Consider the following 22,910-nt stretch of genomic DNA (forward strand, 5'->3'; position numbering starts at 1 on the left):
TCATGGTTAACTCTAGGTGAGGACTGTCTTCTGTGACTGACTCTGACTTTCCAAGGTCTCAGGCAAAGGTATTTGCTAATATTATTATTATTTAACATTTATATCCTGCTCTTTCTCCAAGGAGCCCAGAGCGGTGTACTACATACTTGAGTTTTTCCTCACAACAACCCTGTGAAGTAGGTTAGGCTGAGAGAGAAGTGAGTGGCCCAGAGTCACCCAGCTAGTATCATGGCTGAATGGGGATTTGAACTCGTGTCTCCCTGGTCCTAGTCCAGCACTCTAACCACTACAGCACGCTGGCTGTGTAATATATCAATACTTCCTTAAATAACAAAGCACCTAACCCTTCTAAATGAAAAGCCACTTTCCAACCCACATCTCAGTCCACACAAACCCATTAAGTGTAGGACTTTGGAACTGAAGCCACATCCATCCCCATCCCTGCTTAAAATCAGTGCAACCCTATCGCCTTAAAAAAAAACAATCCAAGGGATTCCATTAAATGAGAAAGTTAAGGATGGAAAATGCCTCTGGAGATTATTGATGGCTTTAAAAGGGGCTTAGCCAAATTCATGGAGGAGAGGTCTAGCAGCAGCTGTTAACAGCTAAATCGAACTTCCATGATCAGAGACACTGTACCTTTTAATACCAGATGCTGGCAGGAAAGGGGAACAATGGAGAATCTCTGTTCTCTTCATGAGTGCTTCCAGGAGGCATCTGACTAGTCCAGCAGGTTTTCCTTTTCTTTTTACCTCTGACTATCAGCTGCTCAGCGAGAGGAAACAATGGAGTAGGCCTATTGCCGTTTTATCACCTGCTTGTGTGTACCTCCTAGAAGAATTTGGCTGACCGCCGTTGGAAACAAGATGCTGACCTAGTCCAGTGCTTGCTTCCGAGTAAGCCTGCATAATACTGTGCACCACATGGACCTTTGCTTTTTTCAACAGGACTCTTCTGATTGCCTACGCAATTCGGGGTTAGGGAAGGGCTTAGAAATCACTTTGCATCCCAAAATGTTGCAACTCCCCCTCCCCGCGAAACCCACCAGCGTCTAGTCACCCAGGTGGTGAATAGAAGAAGCCTGCGCGTGTGTGAGTGAGCTGGGCAGAAGGAGATGTAAAGGCGGAGGAAGGCAGCCAGCTCTCGGAGACACAGCCGCTTCTCTGATCTCCTCCTCTGCTTGCCTTTCGCTCCCTTGCAGCGGCTGGCAGACAAAGAACCTCTCTCCATCGCCCCCACGCCGGTTGCGTTGCATCGCCCAGCAGCAACCACAAGCCCCTTTCTGGACCAGAGACCTTCTTCCCCGCCCCCTCGGGCAGCACCTCCGCGCCTGCAAGGCGAGGCGGATCGGGCTCAAGATGGCTTTAGCTCGCTTCTGCATCTTGCTTTCTTGCTGCTCCAGCTGCCTCCCGGCCGCCGCCGCCGCTGCCGCCGCTGCAGCCGCAGGGCCGGCCGAAGCGGACGGTGATCCTTCCAAGGAGATGGAGTGCAAGCTGAAGAGCATCACGGTGTCGGCGCTGCCCTTCCTCCGGGAGAACGACCTGAGCATCATGCACAGTCCCTCGGCCTCCGAGCCGAAGCTCCTCTTCTCGGTGCGCAACGATTTCCCCGGCGAGATGGTGGTGGTGGACGATCTGGAGAACACCGAGCTGCCCTTCTTCGTGCTGGGTGAGTCCTCCTCCCCCCTCCCCCGCTGGCCTCGTTGCAAGGGAGAACAGGGTGAAGGAGGAGAATCGAGGCCTCCCCTCCTCCCCCAGACTCATATTACCCAGCCTTCTCTCTGCAGTCCGCTCCATACACTGCCCACCCACCCCCCTTCTGCTTTCAAAAGCCATGGTACCCCTCACTGGCTTTCACCCCCATGGCACCTGATCTTTTCTGCACACAGCGGCCATGGTACCCAGACAGCTTGGAGCCTCTTCTGTAGGCTGCAGTATACTACACATGCATCTCTCTTGCTTCCAAAGGCATGGCCTTTTTTGCACACAGGAGCCAGGCAGGCACCCAGGCCGCAGCCCTTTTTTTGCAATCAGTTGCTTTGACCTCAGATGATGTATCTCCTTGGAAATAAGTTCCTGCATATCATCGTTGTGCTGATATAACCGTGAAAGCCGGTTCTTGTCTGGGTGGTGCACGATGCCAAATAATACACACACAGAGGGAAACGCTTATGGGATTTTACTGCTAGCAAGTAAGGCTTTTGGGGTTCACCCAAATCGAGAGTGAAGGCCCCCAGTTACAGGTAGGTATTTATACACAGAGGGTAGCTTAGTCATCTATCATGGTGTATCAAAAGTCTTAGAAGGAATGCAAAGCCTATCATCAGTGCAGATCCACCTTTGTTTACATCAGAATGAAACAATTGACCATCTCTCAACTTGTATCAGTTTCCCAACATCTGCCGCTTATAGCCTATTCCATTTCTGTTAGTTGCCCCTTCCCTTATCTTCCTAGAGGTGTCAGCGAGTTATATGGGCCCCTTGTCTATGTTTCTCTCAACAGCGGCAGCAGATTTACTCCTTAAGAGGTAAAGGCTACCTCCCTGGGCAGAGAGGGCTGGGGGAATTAACCCCTTAGTTTCCAGTGTGGAAGAGGCATAGAGAGTTATGGGACTTCATATTAAGATGGCTGTGCTGTGGTTCCCTAGGCCTTAGTTTTAGGTTAGACTGCCCTCCCAACATGGATGGTGTGCATGGGTATATCATATCAGTGCATTCTGGTGACCTGAGTGTGCTTCCGTTCCTACACGTGCTGCTCTCAGGCTTTGACCCCAAGTTTCAGGGGTTTCAACTTCATCTCAGGGTTTCAAGGGGAAGGAGTCAAATCTCAGGGTGAGGGACTAGAGCCAAGGGGGCTGGCTATTTTCTTCTTGACTTGAGAGCATTTACTAATTCACTCTGCCATCAGGTCACTCCTGAGATGCTAGGAGCAGCCTAGCTCTTCTCATAAGCTGCTGGTGCCTTCCTGTGCCCTCTCTAGATGCCACTAGCTTCCATCCTTACTCTGCTTTAGCTCTCCTGCTTTGCCCTTTGAGGTCCAGGGTCTGTTGAGACCTGGCAACCATGAACTTCCATGGTATATTCCCAAATGGTAAGTCATTATCATCCCCATATTGAAAATTGGGAGTGGGGAAGGGGACGGCCCTGGATTTCTTGTTTACAGCCACTCATTACATTTATGGCAGCAACTAGATTCAAACTGGGGATTTCCCCGTTCCTATCTTATGGGTCCTCAGCTGGCCATCGCTGGTTTATACCCATAAATTTATGCCAAGATTGTGACCATCAAACCAAGTTAATCACTTTTAAGAGTGTGCTATCCACAAAGCTGCCATCTTCACCAACCATCAACTACACTTGTCCACTAACAATTGAGAGGATACCAGTATTTTCTTTTTTAGAAGAAGGCATGTGCACAGGCTTCTTATATTTGGCAAAAACTGACATGATGCACAGTTTCTCCTGCTGCCAAAGTCCAGATAGCCAGATAAATGGCATGTGTACCAGTGATGCATTCTAAAGTAGTACATGGGACTTCTTCAGGCCACAGAGATGAATTCATGTCACACTCTTCATGTGTTTCCCTCTATTTCCTCTCCATATGTTATCTTTTTTGCATTCATCATCATGCATGCTTCACTTTTTGCACCCAGATGACCCCTGTGGTCAGTCCCTTCCCACATCTCATCAGCAATGAATCCATGAAATGCATCCTCATCATGCATTAGATTTTTGATGTGCAGTGACCATTAATAGCTGGCCCACAACCTACATAGCCAGCAATTCATTAATTATAAGAAATATTTTCAGAGATTCTCTTGCATAGCATTTCATGCATTCAAAAACTGGATGTCAGCAGCTTGGAACAACCTGACCCATGGAAGTAGTGATGCTTAGATGCCTCAGTCTTTTACCCTCCTACAGTCATCAGCCAATCAGGGTTTTGTTTATTATATTTATATCCCACTCTTCCTCTTTGGAGTGAAGGGCAGCATACATGGAGTTAGCACATGTTTTTCCCACAACAATCCTGTGAGGTAGTCCCCAAAGAACAGTATGTCTCTACTTTCAGCTCTTGATAGTTAAAGATCCTAGAGTTTCAGCGCATCTGTCTCCTGTCCTGCTTAGCTTCCTCCCAGTTTCAGAACTATTGAGGCAAAATTAAATCAGAGGTCCCATGTGTGTGTTTGGGATCTGTGTGCATTTCCAGAAGGCAATTTATTCTAACATAAACACAAATTGTGAGGAGAAATTTTCTGGAGCATTCAGATGATGTCAAATGAGGTCAAAATTCAGCCACCTTGGGATTTTTTTAATGAAAGGTGGGGTATAAACTTAACAATTTAAAAAAATGATGTGCTATTCTTAGTGCCATCTGCAGAGCTTGCGTGGTGTAGTGGTTAGTGTTGGATTGAGGAGTCTTGAGTTCAAATCCCATTCAGTGATGAAACCCAGTGAATGATTCTGGGCCAGTCACTTATCTCTCAGCCTAACCTACCTCACAGGGTTGTTGTGAGGATAAACATAACCATGTAATCTGGGCTCTTTGGAGGAAGAGTGGGATAGAAATGTAAAACTAAAATAAAATTTGTTGACAGTCCCATGAAAAATCTGTAGTATTTAAGTAGTATCTAAAAAGGGGTGGTTCTTTCACAGATTGTCAGCAAATGGTCAACCAGTGACACCAAGAAATAACATGATGTCCTTTGACATTGTCTGGGTGCTCCAGAAAATATCTCCTCATGATTTGTATTCCTGTTAGAATAAATAGCCATCTGGAAATGCCTTAGCCTCTATAAGCTGTTTTCAGCTGTGCATCAGAGAACCCTGAGGTCCCTTGGATAATGGTGGATAAGCTTGCATGAAGGAAAACTTGCCCACCACTACAATGTTCCCCTGCAATGTGCAGCCATAGGGGAGTACTGGGTTTGTTCTTCTAAGATTGTATTCTGAATGCGTACAAAGTCATTGGGTGATCGAACAGGCCTGGCCACTATGTGTGAATTGAATGTGCCTAGCACATGTCCCATAATCCTCTGCAGTGTGCAAACGTTCTTCAGCAATGTCATGTCAATGCGGACTGGTTTTACTGAAAGTAGAAAGTTTGAAAAGTACAGCTCTGTTGAGAAGGATGATGCTTTGCAAAGGCGGACTGTCCCTAATTTCCTTCCCCATCACTTTGGGCATGAACCACAGATGGTTTAGTTTTGCAATTAAACTTGCACTTTGATCTTGTTTACATAGCAGTACGCCAGTTTAATTGTGCTAACTTAGTGTGAGTTGATTCATGATTATGGTTCATATGACATACCATTTGTTAGTCACTTTCCTCAGTGTATTTTAAATGTGCAATGTGTTTGACAACCTTTGGCATATTCACCAACCCCAGAGTTGGAAGGCAGACAGAGCCAGCTTCAGGTTTTTATAAGATAGCAAAGTAACATCACATCCCTTTCATCACTGCCCTCGCATTGCCTCCCTTCCCTAACCACATCCCTTATTCCTCCTCTCTATCCCTTCCCCTTGTACCTCTAGTCAAACCCCTTCCCTCATTGGACTTTCCCCTTTAAACCAAAACAAGGCTTGTCCAACTTGAGTTATAATTTCTGACAGTGCAAAAAGATTAACACTGTTTTAGAAGTGGAGCACTGCACTATGTGGAACCTCAATGTTCAAGAAGCAGCATCTTTGAATGCTAGTTCTAATTGTAAGTAGTCTCCAGAAGTTATTTGGATTGTCTCTCAGACAAGTACACATTACTGAAAATTAGTGTGAGAATTACCTTGCCAAAAAGTCCGTCAAAGAAGGAAAGGCACATTGAAGCTATGCCACATTAATTTTGTTAGTCTTCAAGGTGCCACAGAATTCCTTGTTGTTCTTGCTGCAGCAGACAAACATGGCTACCTCTCCCTGGATGTAGTTACCAATAACAAGCATGCTTGACAAATTCTGCATCTACCACCAATTTGATTTCAAGCTAGACTGCAGAATGAAAAAACTGGAATTACCTCACTTTACTCCAAAAGTGCCCTGTGAGTTAGGTTCATCCAAGCAATAGTGACCTGTGTAAGGTTATACAGTGCATTCTAGACCATGGCTAGTTTTCAGCCTGGCTAGTGGTGTATGTGTTTAAAGCTTGGTTTCCAAGATCTTTGTTTAATGCCTATGTATTATCCCCAATTGGTGGCTATCCCACCAGTTATATTTATAGCCCAATCTTGTGCTTGTTTACTCAGAAGTAAGAGAATATAACAGAGGCAGTAGCAGTATGCATGGGGGTGGGGGGAGGGAGTGGAGGGTGAAAATCAGGTAGTGATCCTTCATATGAGAGCTGTGATATTGTCCCTGTTGTTATCCATCAGATATTGGCAGATACAACATAACAATTCACAACATCAGTAATGGCGATAACACAATTTTCAGAAGGCAATGACTGCTACTCTAATTTGTCTTTGACAGTAGCCCAGTTCAGACACTATGCTGAGTATACAGATGTTGGTACATTCATACACATGTTTGTGTGAATGACTGTACCTGTGTTCATTTTAAAAGTGAACCTGGATGCAAGCCCTTCAAATGCATGATACAGATAGCAAGTGCACCTCTGTACCTGTGCTCAGCATAACATGAGAATAACTGTACCTGTGTACAGATCTGTCTCTGTGTACACTGTACACTCGTACGAGCATTGACCATAATGTGTGAGTGGGCCTTTTGTCTCCTGAAAAGGTTAGTGTATGTGGGAGACAAGCAACTGAGTAAGGCTGATCATTAAAAGGTGGTGGTGGGGTGAAATGTGCCCCAAGAGAGAGGACAGGAGGAGACCTGGAGGAAAAGGCACCTCTTTGTGTACAATTCTAAGAATGTTTACACAGAATGGTTACAGAGAATGTTTACCCTAAATCCATTGGAACATACTCCTTAGTAACTGTGTGTTTTCAATGAATTGGGAGAGAGAGAAAAGAGTGTGATAAAGTTCTATGAAACAAAATGGCAGGTTTTCAGGGGGTTAACAAGAAACAATAAGATCGCGAACAAATATGTAAAGAAAAGCAAGCAATCACTTAATCCAGCGTAGTTCTATAATTGAAAATATTTACAATATAAGACAGGACAAAACATAAATGACTAGGAAACATATCAATGAAACTAAATATGTGGCACTGGAGAGTTGGTAAAGTGATGTAATGCAAAACAAAGGGGTCCATACATCCTCGATGGTGACCTCCGTTTTGCTGTAGGTCTTTCTGAAGTGGAGAATAGTCTACAAGTAATGCTGGTCCACATGCTCCAAAGTCCAAGCTTTATGTTTACAGCCACCTCTACTATCTTTGGAAAATTCACTCAGAGGAGCAAGTTCTTGTAAGGTAGCTTTGTACCTTATATTTTGAGCATGTGCACTAGCATTCCTTATAGAAGACCAGAAGTCCTCCCTAAAGGATGCACTGATGCAATCTTGTCACGTCTTTCAGTCACAAACAAGAGCTGTTCATCTGAATCACCCCTCTACAAGTGTTCCAAAGCCTGTAGTAACGTCGGGGTGGGTGCATTCTTGCCACCACTCTGTCCTCCTCGCGGTAGAGGAGGATGTTCATCTGAACCAGCGCTACATTCATCAAGACTGATTTTTATTTATGGGACCTTCCCTTCACCCACTTTGTTCTTCTGCTCCCAGAAGATTTGGATGAATAAGAAAATATCTGAACACATGAAACTTAATTTGATTTAAATGATAGGGACAAGGGAACCACAAATTTTTTTTAGAAGCCATTTTTATCTGCTTGTGGTGTGAATGTCTCCCCTCCCCTTTCTGCCAAGTGTCTTGTCATGCTGCTGTAGCTGCCCTAACTTCTATGAAGTGAGGTGCTTACACCTTTTTTTGGTAACATGGCAGCTGCAAAATCCTAGGCAGCGGTTTCAAGGCCAGCGGCATAGGAGAGACAGGCCGCAGCAATCCCCTCAGCAACTGCTTTCTGAGCCTGGCCAGGGCCAGCAATCTGCCCAGTGCAATTATGCAGCTGTGAAGGAGCTGTTACACTAATAGCCATCATCTAGATTCTTGCAGTCTCCATATTGGTTGCTTGGTTGGTTGTGCCATCAAGTCAGTATTGACTCCTGGTGACTACAGAGCCCTGTGGTTTTCTTTGGTAGAATACAGGACGGGTTTACCATTGCCATCTCCCGCGCAGTGTGAGATGATGCCTTTCAGTCCCTTCCTGTATTGCTGCTGCCCAATATAGGAGTTTCCTGTATTCTGGGAAACACAACAGCGGGGATTTGAACCAACAGCCTCCTGCTCTCTAGGCAGGTAACTTCCCTGCTGCGCCATTACGTGGCTAGTCCCCATATTATTTTTGTTTGTTTGTTTTTGCTATTGAAGAAATGTAGGCAGCTGCAAGAGAGATGAGACTAGTGATGTGCATGGACTGGTCCGGAGGCCATTCTGAAGGCCTCCGGACCGGTCCGGACATGAGGGTGGTCTTGCGGTCCAGCAAGGGGATGGGGGGCTCTTTAAGGGCGGGGGGAGGGTGTGCTTACCCCTCCCGCCGCGTTTTCCCCGCCGGCGCGTTAGTTTTGGAAAGCTTTTGGGGCGGCAGGATACCTCCCTGCTGCCCTTTCCCCCAGTCATCGGCAAAAGGTTTCAAAAAGCCTTTTGCGCGTGCGCACGTTGCGCATGCACGTCACGTGTCCGTGTTATGTGCGTGAGTGCGCGACGTGTGCATGTGCAAAAGGCTTTTTGAAGCCTTTTGCCGATGACTGGGGGAAGGGGCGGCAGGGGGGTATCCTGCCGCCCCAAAAGCTTTCCAAAACTAACGCACCGGCAGGGGAAACACGGTGGGAGGGGTAAGTACACCCTCCCCCCGCCCCTGAAGAGCTCCCCACCCCAGTGCCGGACCACAGCTCTGCAGTTCCGTGCACATCTCTAGATGAGACTTGGTATGCACTCAGCTACTGTTCCTGCCTTCTCATGCTCGGCAGGGCATGGGCAGTCGTTTGTTTATTTATTTGTACTTATAAAGCTGCCTTTTGCCAAATGGCCTCAAGGTGGCATACAGTAGAAAAACACAATGAATATATAGGTAAGACACAACATCTTAAAAAAGAATAACTAGTCCAACATTAACACATGATAAAATATCTCAGCAGAATATAACTGTGAAGAAAGCCCATTCTCTTGTGAGAGAGCTGGTCTTGTGGTAGTAAGCATGACTTGTCCCCTTAAGGTGAGCAGTGTCTGCCCTGGTTGCATACGAAAGGGAGACTAGAAGTGTGAGCACTGTAAGATATTCTCCTTAGGGGATGGAGCCGCTCTAGGAAGAGCATCTAGACTCCCAAGTTCCTTCCCTGGCATCTCCAAGATAGGGCTGAGAGAGATTCCTGCCTGCAACCTTGGAGAAGCCGCTGCCAGTCTGTGTAGACAGTACTGAGCAAGATGACCTATGGACTGACTTAGTATATGGCAGCTTCCTATGTCCCTCTTCAAAGGCCTATCTAACAGAGGTGCCTGCAGAAGGGCATAGGGGTGTGCAAACAGGTTCGATGTTGAACTGTTTTGGCTCGACTGTTCAGGGTCAAACCGAACCTCCCCATTTGGTCGGACCTCGAACCCCCATGGGGGTTCATGAGAATTGATTTTCCTTTATACTTACCCTCTCCGGGGGAGTTGTCCAAGGCAGCAGGGGAATCTGCGGAGGTCCACCCTCCCCCTGCCGGCCTCCCTTATTCCAAAATGTGACCGGTTTTCGCCCTTCCTCCCTCAGCGCGGTGGCCATTTTGGAGGCCTCTGCATGGTCTGGATCGTGCTGGAATAAGGGAGGCCGGTGGGGGGAGGGGGAACCTCTGCGGCCCCCCACCACCTCAGACAGCACCTCTAGAGGGGGTAAGTGTAAATAAATAAATAAATAAATAACTGTGAACCCCCCCGAATCGAACCGGTGGTGGGGTTTGAGGGGTGCCGGACCAAACTGGTCTGGGTTCTGTTTGCACTCGAACCAAACCGGACCAGCCGGTTCCATGCACACACCTAGAAGGGCATCCAGGTGCAGCACTGGGTCTAGGAGGAATCCCAAGCTACACACTTGCTTCTTCAGATGGAGTGTTCAGTTGAGCAGGTGGGCAGCCCTGGCAAGATGCTAATTACAATTCTAATCAATTTAATTTATTTTTTATATAATTCTAACTTTTAATTTAAAAATTTGACTAAAATTTTAATCTTGGTAATTAATTATACTATTGTTCCATGCAGTATAACTGCAATTATTTTAAATAGCAATTAAAAATGGAATTATCCAATTAATTTCATTTTAAGTACATACTGTACTGTACAGTACAGTACAGTGCCCACAAAAATAATTCTGTATCTATTGAACATTGATTTCAAGTACTGTAGAGAAATTTGATTTAAAATGCTGTATCCATTGCAAACTGATTAAGTTTCCATTGAAAATTGATTTTGAATACTGTACTGTATCCATTGAAAACTGATTTTAAGTATCCATTCTAAATTGATTTTAATTATCAATTTCTGTCCTGTACTGCACTTTATCAATTTTGTGAGAGGGGTTGTCTGGCACAATTACTATGCTGTCCTGTACATCCTTGTACAAGGTTTTCCTTCCTCCACAGTCAAAATGAGCTAGCGCACAACGGAGAGCTCTGCTGAGGGGAGTGGCAAAAAAATCTTGGAAAGTGTTGCCCTTGAGCGAGAAGGTGAAGTTGTTGGACATGCTGGCTCATGGGGACAGTGCTGCATCTGTTGCATGCCATTACAGCATCAACGAGTCCACTGTCCACTTTATAAAGCAATGTGAAGCCAGTATCCATGAGAGTGTAGTGTATGGGATGTCACAGAGTGTCAAGGTGGCGATCCATTCATTCACGCGAGCCCCACATGGAATGGATGGAAAAGGCCCTCAGCCTGGATAGATGACCAGGTACAGAGAAACAAGGCACAGCAGACCAGTAATCCGTGAGAAAGCACTGTGGCTCTACAGGTGGTTTGCAGTGGAGGGTAGTCAAGTGGCAGCTAGGGATGTGCACGGAACCGGCTGGCCCGGTTCGGTTTGGGTACGGACCAGACTCAAACCTGACCAGACCAGTTCAGTCTGGCACCCCCTTGAACACTCCCCCCCCCCCGAGTTCAGTTCGGTCCGGGGGCATTCACGAACATTTTTTTTTAAAAAAAATATTTATTTTTACCTTTACTCCCTTCGGGGGAGTTCCTTGAAGCGGTGGGGGCACGGGAGGGTCCGTGGAGGCAACTTGCCTATCCCAGCTGCTTTTTTGGCCACAGATAAAGCAAGACACTGTTCGATCGCCAAGAACTAGAACATGGAGTTGCCTTGCTGGGATTTACCTTTTAAAAAAATGAAAAGGACTACAGATTATCTTGCATTTAAGAACTTGTGTTTGAGAACAGTGATGGGTTGTTCGCGTTTCAAAATGCCATGGCCATGGGAGGAAAGGATTGCATTGCTCATCAATAATGGCCTTCTACATGACAATAGCAAGATAAATGGTTGCACTACTTAGGGGAAGAATCACAGTTTTCCAGAGGAAAAAATGTTTTACAGTGGTATCATTCTCCAGGGAAGAGAGTTGTGCTAACCTTGTGTGGTAGGTTAGGTTGAGACAATGACTTCCCCAAAGTTACTCAGAGGGGGATTCATACGTGGATTTCCCATATTCAAACCTAATAGTCTAGGCCACTGTGCCACTCTACCTCAATACACTGTGGTTAGAGTGCTGGGAAAAATGAGATAGCCGTGCAGCAGATGTTCTGTTTGAAGGAAGGTATGTGGATGCCCCACCCCAATCTCTAAAGAAGTAACAATTGCATATTGGCTTAAAAAAAAAAAGTGACTCGCATAAGCAAAATGGAATTTAACTTCAGGCTGTTAACATTAGCTTTTTGGGATTTTTTTTTTAGTGATATCCAATACAAAATTTCTGATCACACTGTCATTTCCCCTTCCCCATTAATTGTTAGAACTCCTCCAATCATCTAAATACAGGACATTTTCTGACTCAAGGGCTCATCCATCCATCAGAACTTCAGCATCATCTGCGCTTCAGATGTGCCTTATTTCCTGAACAGAAATTATATAAAGATCTGCAGGGCAGAACCCTATTCTTGTTATTACCTCATGTGCAAGTGTGCAGACTTCACCCTCACCTTACATCAAGGTCTGCTCAAAAATACTATTATATTTGTTGCACTCTCATTACATAGTCCTCCTAGAACAGTGATCTTCATTGGTTATCTGGCGGGAGCTCCCATGCCTTCTGCGGGCCTTCTGTGCTTGGCGCAGTGGCCCCCAGTGGAATGCGCCCTAGCTGCAAGCAGGGAGGGCATGTGCTGATACGCTTGCAAACCACCTTCCTGTCTTTCCCGCCTCTAGCTGCTACTCAGACGTTATGGCAGAAGGAGCAGAGTAGTGCATGTGCCCCGTTGATGGGGGCGAGGGGCAAGTCAGGGGCCGCCAGCGGCGCATGGGCTGCACAGTGGAGAACACTGTCCTAGAATCTACATCAACATGTGTGTTTAATCTTTCTCTATTATATGCCTGGTCTCACACTTAATGCTGAAACATGGATTCACTCTCAGAGCCATATGACAGTGACTCATGAGATCTGTGATCAGATTTCCCAGTGCTTTTTCTTTTAATAAAGGCAGCTATAAATTAGTTTGGGGCCGTTGGGGAACAGGGGGCCCTGATCCACATATACCCCTCCCTGAAACAGCTATTTGCTGCAGAGGAGCGGGGGGGGGGGAGACAAATGCCGATATTGTACCTGTCTTTTCTCCCTCCATGATTAATAGCAACTTCAAGGGGATCAGAGAAATAGCATGGAGGGAAAGTGTTTATGTACTTATTCATTTAAAAGATTTATAAACCATCCTTCAGGGAAACCTTCCAGAATGGCATTCAACACTGGGTATGCGTTAAACCTCGCTCCCTCAGTGCTGAAGTTCCCACACAGATCACATGCATGCAGTTGCTTTTAATTGAAGAAAAAGATACCAGCATCACAGATAGCTTGGCCTTCACTGAGGTGGTAAATCTGTGTCTAGGCTGTATCACTTCAGACTGCAGGCAAAAGCTCACATGATTGAATGCTTCACATTACAAAATAAATTCCCTCCACATAGAAACCTGGCATGTCAGGGAGAAGATTCTAGCCTGGCCTTCTTCCTGATGTGCTATTTTTCTATGATACAGGATTTCTGTTTGCTTAGATGAGCATCGAGTCCCAACCTACAGTCTGAAGTTCTACAGCCCAGACCTGGATTACTACCTGAGTGAGAACTAGTGTAAGGAAGTGTAGCTGCTTATTAGATGCAAGCAGAGCAGTCCTTTTTGTGCCACTGTAGAAGTTTGTGAGGAAAATTGGGGGTGGGGGAAGAGTCTTGGGTTTTTTAAACAACCACCTTAAAGTGGACTAATCTAGCATAAAAGAATTGTACAGAGAGAAGCTGTAAGAAGGGACAATGAAGGAGGGAGCCGTGGCCTTCAGCTCATTGTCATCTAGCTTGCGCAACTTTGTAGCTAACCAGAGACGTGCAACTATATCCAGCTGTGGGTCTCAAAACAGTATAGTAGTTTACAGCAGGTGGAGAAGGGGGTGGGGCTGTCCTCCACTGGTAAAGTTTGTTGTAATATATTTCTTTCTTTCTTTCTTTCTTTCTTTCTTTCTTTCTTTCTTTCTTTCTTTCTTTCTTTCTTATTTATTTATTTAAAATATTTATGTACCACCCACAACTTGCGTCTCTGGGTGGTTTACTGTTAAAATAGATTTAACAAAAGGGGAAATGCAGAACGGGGAAGCAGGGATCAAAAGGAGCAAAGCATATACATAATTTATGAAGGTAAGACTAATGAAACAAATAGCTGGAAGTTATTGGGTCCATTACGGCATCTTATGGACAAGTCTTTTTAGCTGACAACAAGCTGCATTTAGGTCCATATCCTCCAATGCGTCACAGTTGAAAGTGGGAACTTGATGTATTTGTAACACCTGTTCTAACACCAGAATTTACTAGCTAAGGACTAGGGATGGGTCCGGAGGCCATTGTAAAGGCCTCCGGATCGTCCGGACCGGTCCGGACCTGGCCGGTTCGGGTCGAGGGGGTTCCTTTAAGAGCGGGGGAGGGTTTACTTACCCCTCCCGCCGCTTTGTCCCCTCCAGCGCTTGTATTTATTGTAGAAATTGGGGCGGCAGGATACCTCCCTGCTGCCCCTTCTTGCTCTTCAATGCAAAAGGCTCCGACAGGCCTTTTGCGCATGCGCACGTGAGCTTCACGTCTCCCCGATGCGGGTCGGGGAGACGTGAAGCTCGCGCACAGCGTGCGCAAAAGGCTTGTCGGAGCCTTTTGCATTGAAGAGCAAGAAGGGGCAGCAGGGAGGTATCCTGCCGCCCCAATTTCTACAATAAATACGAGCGCTGGAGGGGGCAAAGCGGCGGGAGGGGTAAGTAAACCCTCCCCCGCTCTTAAGGAACCCACCCCACAGTGCCGGACCGCAGCTCTGCGGTTCTGTGCACACCCCTACTAAGGACTGCCTTCTTTCTCCACCTCTGTATGTTCCGTTCATTTACTTAGCAATGAAGTCTTCTGACTGACTGAAGTGCTGCACTGACTTCTGAAGGAGGGTGAGCAAGCTGACTAACGAAAGTAGTTAACAATGTGTTTTTAAAAAGTAAAGAACATGCACAGAGCATTTTATGTATAGCAAATGGAATGAGGAGATACAAGGGGGACTCCAGCAAAAGCCACTGGAAGGAATACTCTGCTGGGTTTGAATAGGGACAGTGCTCTATCTGTTAAATGTAAGAAAGCCACCATTTAAAAAATTGCCACTTTGCCCAGTAAGCAGGTACTTTGAGGCCTATGGAATGTGTGTCTTCTTGGCTTGGTGTACTGGCGAGGGGAGAACCAAAACTGGAGGGTGTGAAATGCGCATAACAAAAAAACCTACACAGAACACAATGTGCTGGTAATGTCTTGTGCATAGTTGCCACAATGTAGGGTTCCAATAGAGTCCCTCTCCTGCCTGACTTCTCCTCACCCCTGTCATTTAATATGTAACTTTAACATAATGATGCAACTCTAGGCTTCCACAGAGAAGGTTGTGTCCGTGGCTCAGTTGCAGAAATAGTCAAGCTGAATATCGGGTACTCAGTGTATATGCTACGGCCTCTGCTGCAGAAAGCCTGGTGAGGTTGCCATGGTAACTCACAGTGGAGGCCTGTGCAGGCCAGGCCAAGGTTTCTCCATACACACTGCTGGCCCCATAGAGGTTTAACTGCAGCCTCTGCAGAAGTATATCCTGGGGTAAATTATCAACAATGTTGCCCTTTTCCTACAGACTGTACTTTCCCAGCCCCTGCATATGAAGGCATGTGGGGGAACAAAGTAAACTAGGAACATTGGTACTTAGTAGCATGTGAAACATCTTTGCCGTGGGCTGTGATTATGGTGATTCTTAGCTGTGCAGTGTGTGTGTTTGCTGCTGTTTAACACAAATGTGACATAACCCTTTCTGAAAGGGCTTATAATTGGAGGGAGAGCATAACCTTTGATAAAGGAGTTTCAGGGCTATGGAAGAGGAGGGAAGGATTAACTGGATAACCTAAAGCATGGTACTCTGGAGCTCAGGCACTGAATGCAGATTCTGAATTGTCAACAGATTGCAGATTCATTCCTAGCTAACTTTGATTTCCCATTTATCAGTATTCATTGTTAATGGCCAAGCCAATAAGTAAAACAGAATGTGGCTCAGAAGAGTATATGTGAATGTAGCCATGATATAATGTGGCAGGAAAATGTGGAATACTGTTGATGCTGTGAAACAAGGTTGTAGATAAAGTTGCTTGGATGGTGTGAGATCACCATGAAAGTTGTGATCTGAAGAGAAGTTGGATATGTAGAAGGGAAGTTGCTTCAGAGATTGCTGGGCAAGCTGATCAGTAATTGGAGATGAATTATGGGTTGAGGTAGATTCAGGGAACTTGGGTCTCTTATTGCTTATAGCACAGACTGTTATAGGACTGTTTGTGCACATTAAAATATAAATCCAAAATCTGGACCAAAGTTACTCAAATTCTGTTCTTAAGATCCATTACACAAAGCAATTGCCTGTTTCTAATGTATTCCCACAACTACGAGGGTAAGTAAGTTGTTGTTGTTTAAAAAAATAGTTGGGACATTCATAAACTGCTCGAGTCAATATATGCAAAATAACTTTCCATAAAGACCTGAAGGAATAGCAGAAATAGTCCACACATACCCCAAAAGACTTGTGGGTAGAAACTCTGCTTTCTTTTCCTTCCCCAAACTATTGCATGCTTAGGGATTAGAAGTTTTCTTTTCTTTTCTTCCTATTACTACCAACTAACGGTTTTGTATTATAATTGGGGGAGGGGACTTGTGTGCAGTCAACACAGGGCAAACCTTCTCAGCTTGATACCAAATCAGATTTTCCATGCCCACCCCCATCTACTGCTGTTCTCCTATAAGGACTAGAACCTTCTTTTAAAGAAAGGAAAGCTGAGATTTTCAGGAAGCTAAATGATGTGCCCAATAGTACATTTAGTGCTTGTGCAAAATTGCACAGTGCACACAGACTTGATTAATAAAGGGTTGGTTCAGTCATCTGTTAAAAACCCAATCATAAGATTATAAGACTATTCTGTTCTTTTTCTGCACAGCTATCTTCCAGTTGTTGCTCTTGGGAGTTGCAGTTGCACAATGAGCAACTAGGCAATGAATTTGTCAAATGACCAGGTTATTGCGATAACTTCAATTGTCACTCTTGAACTGTCAAAGCAGCATGAAGGCTTGTGTTTCCTTTGCACAACTAAAGATCATTTTACTTGCCCTTGTGTGTATGAGTGTTTATGTGCACATCTGTATTTGCATTCTCAGTGGCTCTCCCAAGCAAAAATTCCATCCCAGCCCCATCAGTCTCCTAGTCTGTTAGTGAACACTGGTTAAGAGATAATCAACTTAATGATGGACTTTGGAGTTGCAGGCACCCAGTGGTTGTAGGTTACAGCAGAATGACAAGACACACAAAGATCCCCAGAGCTAGGCAGTTGAGGGGGGAATATCAGTTCTTGCCAAACCTTCTGCCACTACCACTCTGTGGCTGATGATGATGTGTGCCAGGGCAAAGCAGCAAGGTCCTCGGTTAGGAGTATACATGAAGAGCTGCCAAAACTTAAATTTGTGATTATACTCCATTCAAACAGCCAAATTCAAGGACAGACTGCTCAGTTTGTTTGATGCCGGATAATTTTATGGTGGTTTAAATTTTGTGTATTATTTCTTTATTTTAAGTTCTTATTAATCCCCCTTCTGTTAAAAAAAAATAGTCAAGGTAACGTAGATCAGAAATGTTTTTAAAAAACAAAACTGTTAAAAAGAAAGGCATTGTAATATTTTAGAATTCATACATCTACAAATGTATTACAATGCTTGAGAAAGCAAGCTTTCACAGTCCATCTTCAATTTTTTAAAAAGAAGGCATTTGGCAGGGTTCCCTAAGGGCATCTGACAGTTGTGGTGCCAAGATTGCCCTTCTCTGAGTACCACTCAACTGAAGTTCTCAAAACAAATGGACCTGGGACCAAGCCTCTGTGGCAGATTTCAGAGTGTGGGAAGCTTCAAATGGTGTTTGGGCTGAGTGCAATGCTTCTCAAGACTGAAGGGATAGATCCCGCTTGCGGTATGTGTAGGGCCACCTGCATGGGGTGTTCAAAATTTCAAAGTGGGATAGGCTCCTAAAGCCTTTCTTCACTGTCAGCAAGTGTATTGAATGCTCCCTAGCAGAGGACCCTACCTGATCTACACTAAATCTGAGGGGTGATTGTCACCCCCCAGTGACCCTTTGTCCTAATATGATTTGAACAGAAGAGAGCTCAGAAGGAACTGTTGCTTTGTTCTTAGGTTTCATGTGTATAGCTTTGTGGGGAAGATTAGATCAGAGATACCTTGTTGTATTATTCCTCTTCTGTTGCCAGTACTGGGTGGGTTCCTATCTCGGTGTACAGATCTTTGTCCTTGGCACAGGCTATGTGCAAGATTCTCTGTATACTTCCTTATGGATCAGATTATTTATGCTGGGATTGGAGTGAGGGCAAGCAGAAGGTAGTATAGCTTCTGAAGGAGAACTTGTGTTTAAAATATTTGAGAGACACTGGTTTAGAGTGCATCATTTCAAGCTTTCATTGTCAAATGAAAAGAAAGGTATATTTTGCTGTGAAATCACAGACATCCCTTCCCTTAGCCCCAGAACCTGCAATCTAGTTTCCATGCCAGAATCTGAAAGAGGTTATGGGAATATGTTTCTTTTAATTGTTAGTATTACCTTGGTTGCTACCTCCTGATAAGATTGATTTTTCCTCGCCTTAGATTCAGTGATGGAGAGGGCAGTTAATACATTTACACACATTTAAATTCATATCCACCCCCACTCCATTCTCTATCTCAAATGGTAGTGTGAAGATCAGACCTGAAATCTAGGCTGTATTCTGTGGGCAGCATTCAGACTAGTATATCTGTGAGTGACAGAGGTTCCAGTCACACAAGCGGGGAGGGGCAATTTTAATTGATCACCTCTTCTGTCTCCTGTCCCCTGAAAATATGTCTCTGAGGAGCAGATTTTTGGGGAATGCAGGGGCAAAGAGGGAAGGGAGTTGGATGGAGAAAATCACCCCTCCTCCCTTGAATTAGTGGAACAATACGTCCATTAATGGACATAGTAACTGACTCTGAGATGCTGTCTTTTATGTCTGCAAAATGGTTTTTTTAAACGTGGTTTTGCTAGTCACTAATAGAAAAAGCCCAGAGTTGTATAGGTTATAATTGCTTTAAGTGTAATTAATTAAACTGTAAGGATCTAGGCAGAATTTAAGGAAAACCTTTAACTTGTTTTATGATGATGTAAACTGCCCAGATATGAAAGCTTAGGGCGGTATACAAACATGATAGTTAGATAGATAAACAGAAAATGTATGCTAGGGATGTGCAAACCAGTTTGAGGTTGAGCTGGTTCACTATCAAACAGGTCTGGATCAAAGTTGAGCCAACCCCCCTGGCCTGTTCAAGGATTCTAAAGTGGTTTTAAAAAAAAAAAATCTGAACACTCACTGCTGGGTCTAGCAGCCTGAGGGAGTGCTGCCATGGCTGCACGTGTGTGTGTGGGGGGTCTCCACTGTTCCTCTCTCCCCACTGCTGCCCCCCCTGGTCCTCTTAAGGGCCATTTCAGCCCATTTCCAGGTCATTCTGGCCCTTTCTCCAGCGGCTGTAGCCATTTTGGAGGCCGCTGTGCATGCATCCTGGCCATTTGTGTGGCCGGATCATGATGTATGGTGGGCTCCAAAATGGCTGCCACTGCTGGAGAAAGGGCAGGAATGGCCCCAAAGGGCCCTTAGAAAGGGGAGGCTGGCGGGGGAAACAGTGGAGACTCCACCGCAGCAGCATTTCAACTATTTCACTGTGAATTCTGGAAAAAAACCTACTCTCCTTAACTATAGAACCTCTCCTGCATGACACTTTTTCTCATGGCTGATTTGCCTGTGAGGCTGACTGAGGCAGTCACCTCAGGTAGTAGATAAGTGGTATGGGAAGAGTGTCCTGCATCCCTTAGACCCAATCAGCCACCTCCATCACCCTCAGTGTGGTGCCCCCTTCTTGCCTGTCGGTGCACTATTGGTGTGCTGTTGCAGCTCCTCTTTTTCTTTCTACTCCCAGTGGTTTAAAAGGGGAGACAAAATAAAATCTTTAAAAAAAATTATTATCATTATTAATAGAGGAAGTAGAGAAGATGTGGCAGCGCCAATGTTCAGCAGGTCACAAGGATCATTCTTTGAATGTACCACCAGGTTGGGGGCCCACTTGATGTACCACATAATAGGGGGTAGTGGCCTCAGGTGCTGTGGGAGGCTTGGCCTTTTCATGCCCGAGGAGGAGGAGGAGGAGAATAGTGAGACTTCTGGTACCATCATTTATTTTTGCTATTAAAGAAGCCTGTTAAACCCGTAAGCTAATAAGGGCAGAATATTATCAAGAACCAAATGATAATAGGAAACTGATATTGATGGAGGCAAAATAAGATTGATATGATCTGGTATAAACAAATAACTAACAACTTCATTCGGAGTCAGTCATATTTGAGCAAGTGAATCGGAAATAAAAACCAATATATCTGTTGAATCAAACAAAGCTGACAAGGGGCAACAAGCTACTGGCTGCTGTGGCAGTGACCACAGCATTCTTTATTTCATTTCTATACTGCCTCATACAAATGTCTCATGGCGGTTTTCAAATAAACGATAAAACTAGAATGAAAACCAAACAATAAAACTGTTTAATTTTTTTTTAAAAAATCATTTAAAATCTACCAGTAAATATCAGCAGTAACAACCATGCAAACCAACTTACAGCTGATTGAAGGTTTGATGAAATAAATGCGTCTTGAGTGCTCTTTTAAAACCTGCTAGAGTTGGGGAAGCACTTATAACTGGGAGTTTGTTCCAGTGCATTGGGGCATCTATCGAAAAGGCCCAACTCTGAGTTGCCAGCAGATGGGTTGGGGGCACCTGCAGGTGGACCTTTCCTGAAGATCTTAATAAATTGTGGAGGTCCTGAAGCAGAAGGCACACCCTGGGCCCAAGCTGTTTAGGGCTTTATCGGTAATAAATATAAACCAGCACTTTATAGTTTGCCCAGAAACATATGGGCAGCCAATGTAATGCTTTATAATAGGAGTAATGTGGTCTCTTTGGTAGTGATGTGCACGGTCCGGAGAAGTCCGGACCGGCACCGAAGGGGGGCCTTGTTTTTAGTGCGGGGAGGGCTTGCTTAGCCCTCCCGCCTCCTTGCCCCCGCCAGCGCCCGTATTGAACAGTATAGGGGCGCTGGAAACCAGCCGCCCGCCCCCCGCCGCCGCCACCGCGAAATAACCCCCAAAGCCAGCCAGCCCTCCCTCCCTCCCAGCTAGCTGCCCGCCCGCCCACCCACCCACCCACCCGCTCGCTCACCCGCTCGCTCACTGGATAAGAAACGAGAGGAGCTCCAGCACAGAGCTCCTCTCGTTCGGAAGGCCTCCTGCAGAATGGCGGCTTGCGCACGCCGCAAAGCACGCCGTTCTCCGGAGGCCCGGTCTACCCGCCGGGAAAGGGCCGGGTAGACCGGGCCTCCGATCGCTGGGTAGACCGGGCCTCCGGCGATCGGAGGCCTGGTCTACTCAGCGATCGGAGGCCCGGTCTACCCGGCCCTTTCCCGGCGGGTAGACCGGGCCTCCGGAGAACGGCGTGCTTTGCGGCGCGCGCATGTGCGCGCGCGCAAGCCGCCATTCTGCAGGAGGCCTTCCGAACGAGAGGAGCTCTGTGCCGGAGCTCCTCTCGTTTCTTATCCAGTGAGCGAGCGGGTGAGCGAGCGGGTGGGTGGGTGGGTGGGAGGGCAGCTAGCTGGGAGGGAGGGAGGGAGGGCTGGCTGGCTGGCTGGCTTTGGGGGTTATTTCGCCGCGGCGGCGGCGGGGGGGGGCCGGCTGGTTTCCAGCGCCCCTATACTGTTCAATACGGGCGCTGGCGGGGGCAAGGAGGCGGGAGGGCTAAGCAAGCCCTCCCGCCCTTAAAGGCATACCCCCCACCCGGACCCGAACCAGGCAGGGCCGGACCGGTCCGGCAGTTCGGCCATTCTTTGGAATGGCCGCCGGACCGGTTCGGGCACACTGCTACTCTTTGGGTTGCTCCGGAAACCAACCTGGCTGCTTCATTTTGTTCAAATTGTAGTTTCCAGGCTACATACAAAGGCAGCCCGATGTAGAGTGTGTTGCAATACTCAAATCTGGAGGTTACCAGCAAATGTATCACTGTTTTTAGTTCATTCTCCTCCAAAAATGGCTGTGGATGGAGTATCGGCCTAATCTGATGAAAAGCATCCCTAGCCATTGCCTTAACCTGAGAAGATGACATGGAGAAATAGATTTGGGTGTCATAAGCATTCTGGTAACATCAGCACCAAATTTCCTGATGATCTCTCCCAGCGGTTTCATGTAGATTTTTAAAAAGCACAGGAGACAGTATAGAGTCCAGTGGGATGCCATACAATACCTCCCATTTAGAGAAGTAGTAGTCTCCAAGTTACACCATCTGGAATCTACCTGATAGATAGGAATGGAATCTCTGCAAAACAATGCACCCCACCCCTAACCCCTGCAGATGATCCAGAAGAATACCATGGTCAATGGCATTGAAAGCCGCCGAGAGATTGAAGAGGAACTGCAGAGAGAACAGGTAGTAGACTGTAGTAGTAGAAATTAATGCAACCTTGGAAGTTCTAGGAATACTCCTGGAGACCTGGACCTTTGTATCTTGCATGCAGCTCTATATTGCAGCCAGGAATCAAGAATAAGCAGTGGTTTGGAATCTCCTTATGATTCTAGGAAGGGAGTGGCTATTCTGGCTGAACAGGGAATTTGGACATAATTCATCCTTGTTGTATAATGTGGGCTTTCTGCAGGAATAACTGTAATTCTTCTCTCCATCTGGCCCCCAGAATATACAGTCGTATGGAAGAATTGTATATTCCCTGGGAAAAGGTACCAACCTACAGCTCACCAACAAACTTGGCCACATTTTACTAGACCCTTTAACCAAGAAGGGAATGATTCCTATCTCCTCTCATGATTGGTGCATCTGCCAACTGGCCTTAATTATCTCCAGCATCACCAGCTACTTTTAATGAGCTGGGCATGCTTGTGCTCTTGCTCTGTGCTTTTCTTCAGAGGGTTAGGCTCCCACAAATCCAGTTCCTTAGGGCTATAAAGAACCAGCTGGCTGGAAGCACAGCTGAACTGAGTGTACTTGACAACAGTGACAGGGCCTGTCTGCAGCTCTGTTATG

At 45.9% G+C, this 22,910-nt stretch overlaps 1 protein-coding gene across 5 annotated transcripts in view; it reads left to right on the forward strand.

The window, feature by feature from the left end:
* The first annotated feature begins 671 nt into the window (after positions 1–671).
* ASTN1 (astrotactin 1) overlaps positions 672–22,910 on the forward strand; it is a 335,633-nt gene continuing 313,394 nt past the window's right edge. For 2 of the 5 annotated variants that reach the window (XM_053243583.1, XM_053243585.1), the window contains exon 1: positions 677–1,668. In XM_053243583.1, coding sequence (XP_053099558.1) covers positions 1,359–1,668 — 310 coding nt within the window. In that variant the 5' untranslated portion in view covers positions 677–1,358. Of the gene's footprint in view, positions 1,669–22,910 lie in introns of all 5 variants that reach the window. The other 3 variants (XM_053243588.1, XM_053243584.1, XM_053243587.1) reach the window with 3 other exon arrangements.

This window comes from Hemicordylus capensis, chromosome 4, assembly GCF_027244095.1.
Source record: "Hemicordylus capensis ecotype Gifberg chromosome 4, rHemCap1.1.pri, whole genome shotgun sequence".
Taxonomy (NCBI): domain Eukaryota; kingdom Metazoa; phylum Chordata; class Lepidosauria; order Squamata; family Cordylidae; genus Hemicordylus; species Hemicordylus capensis.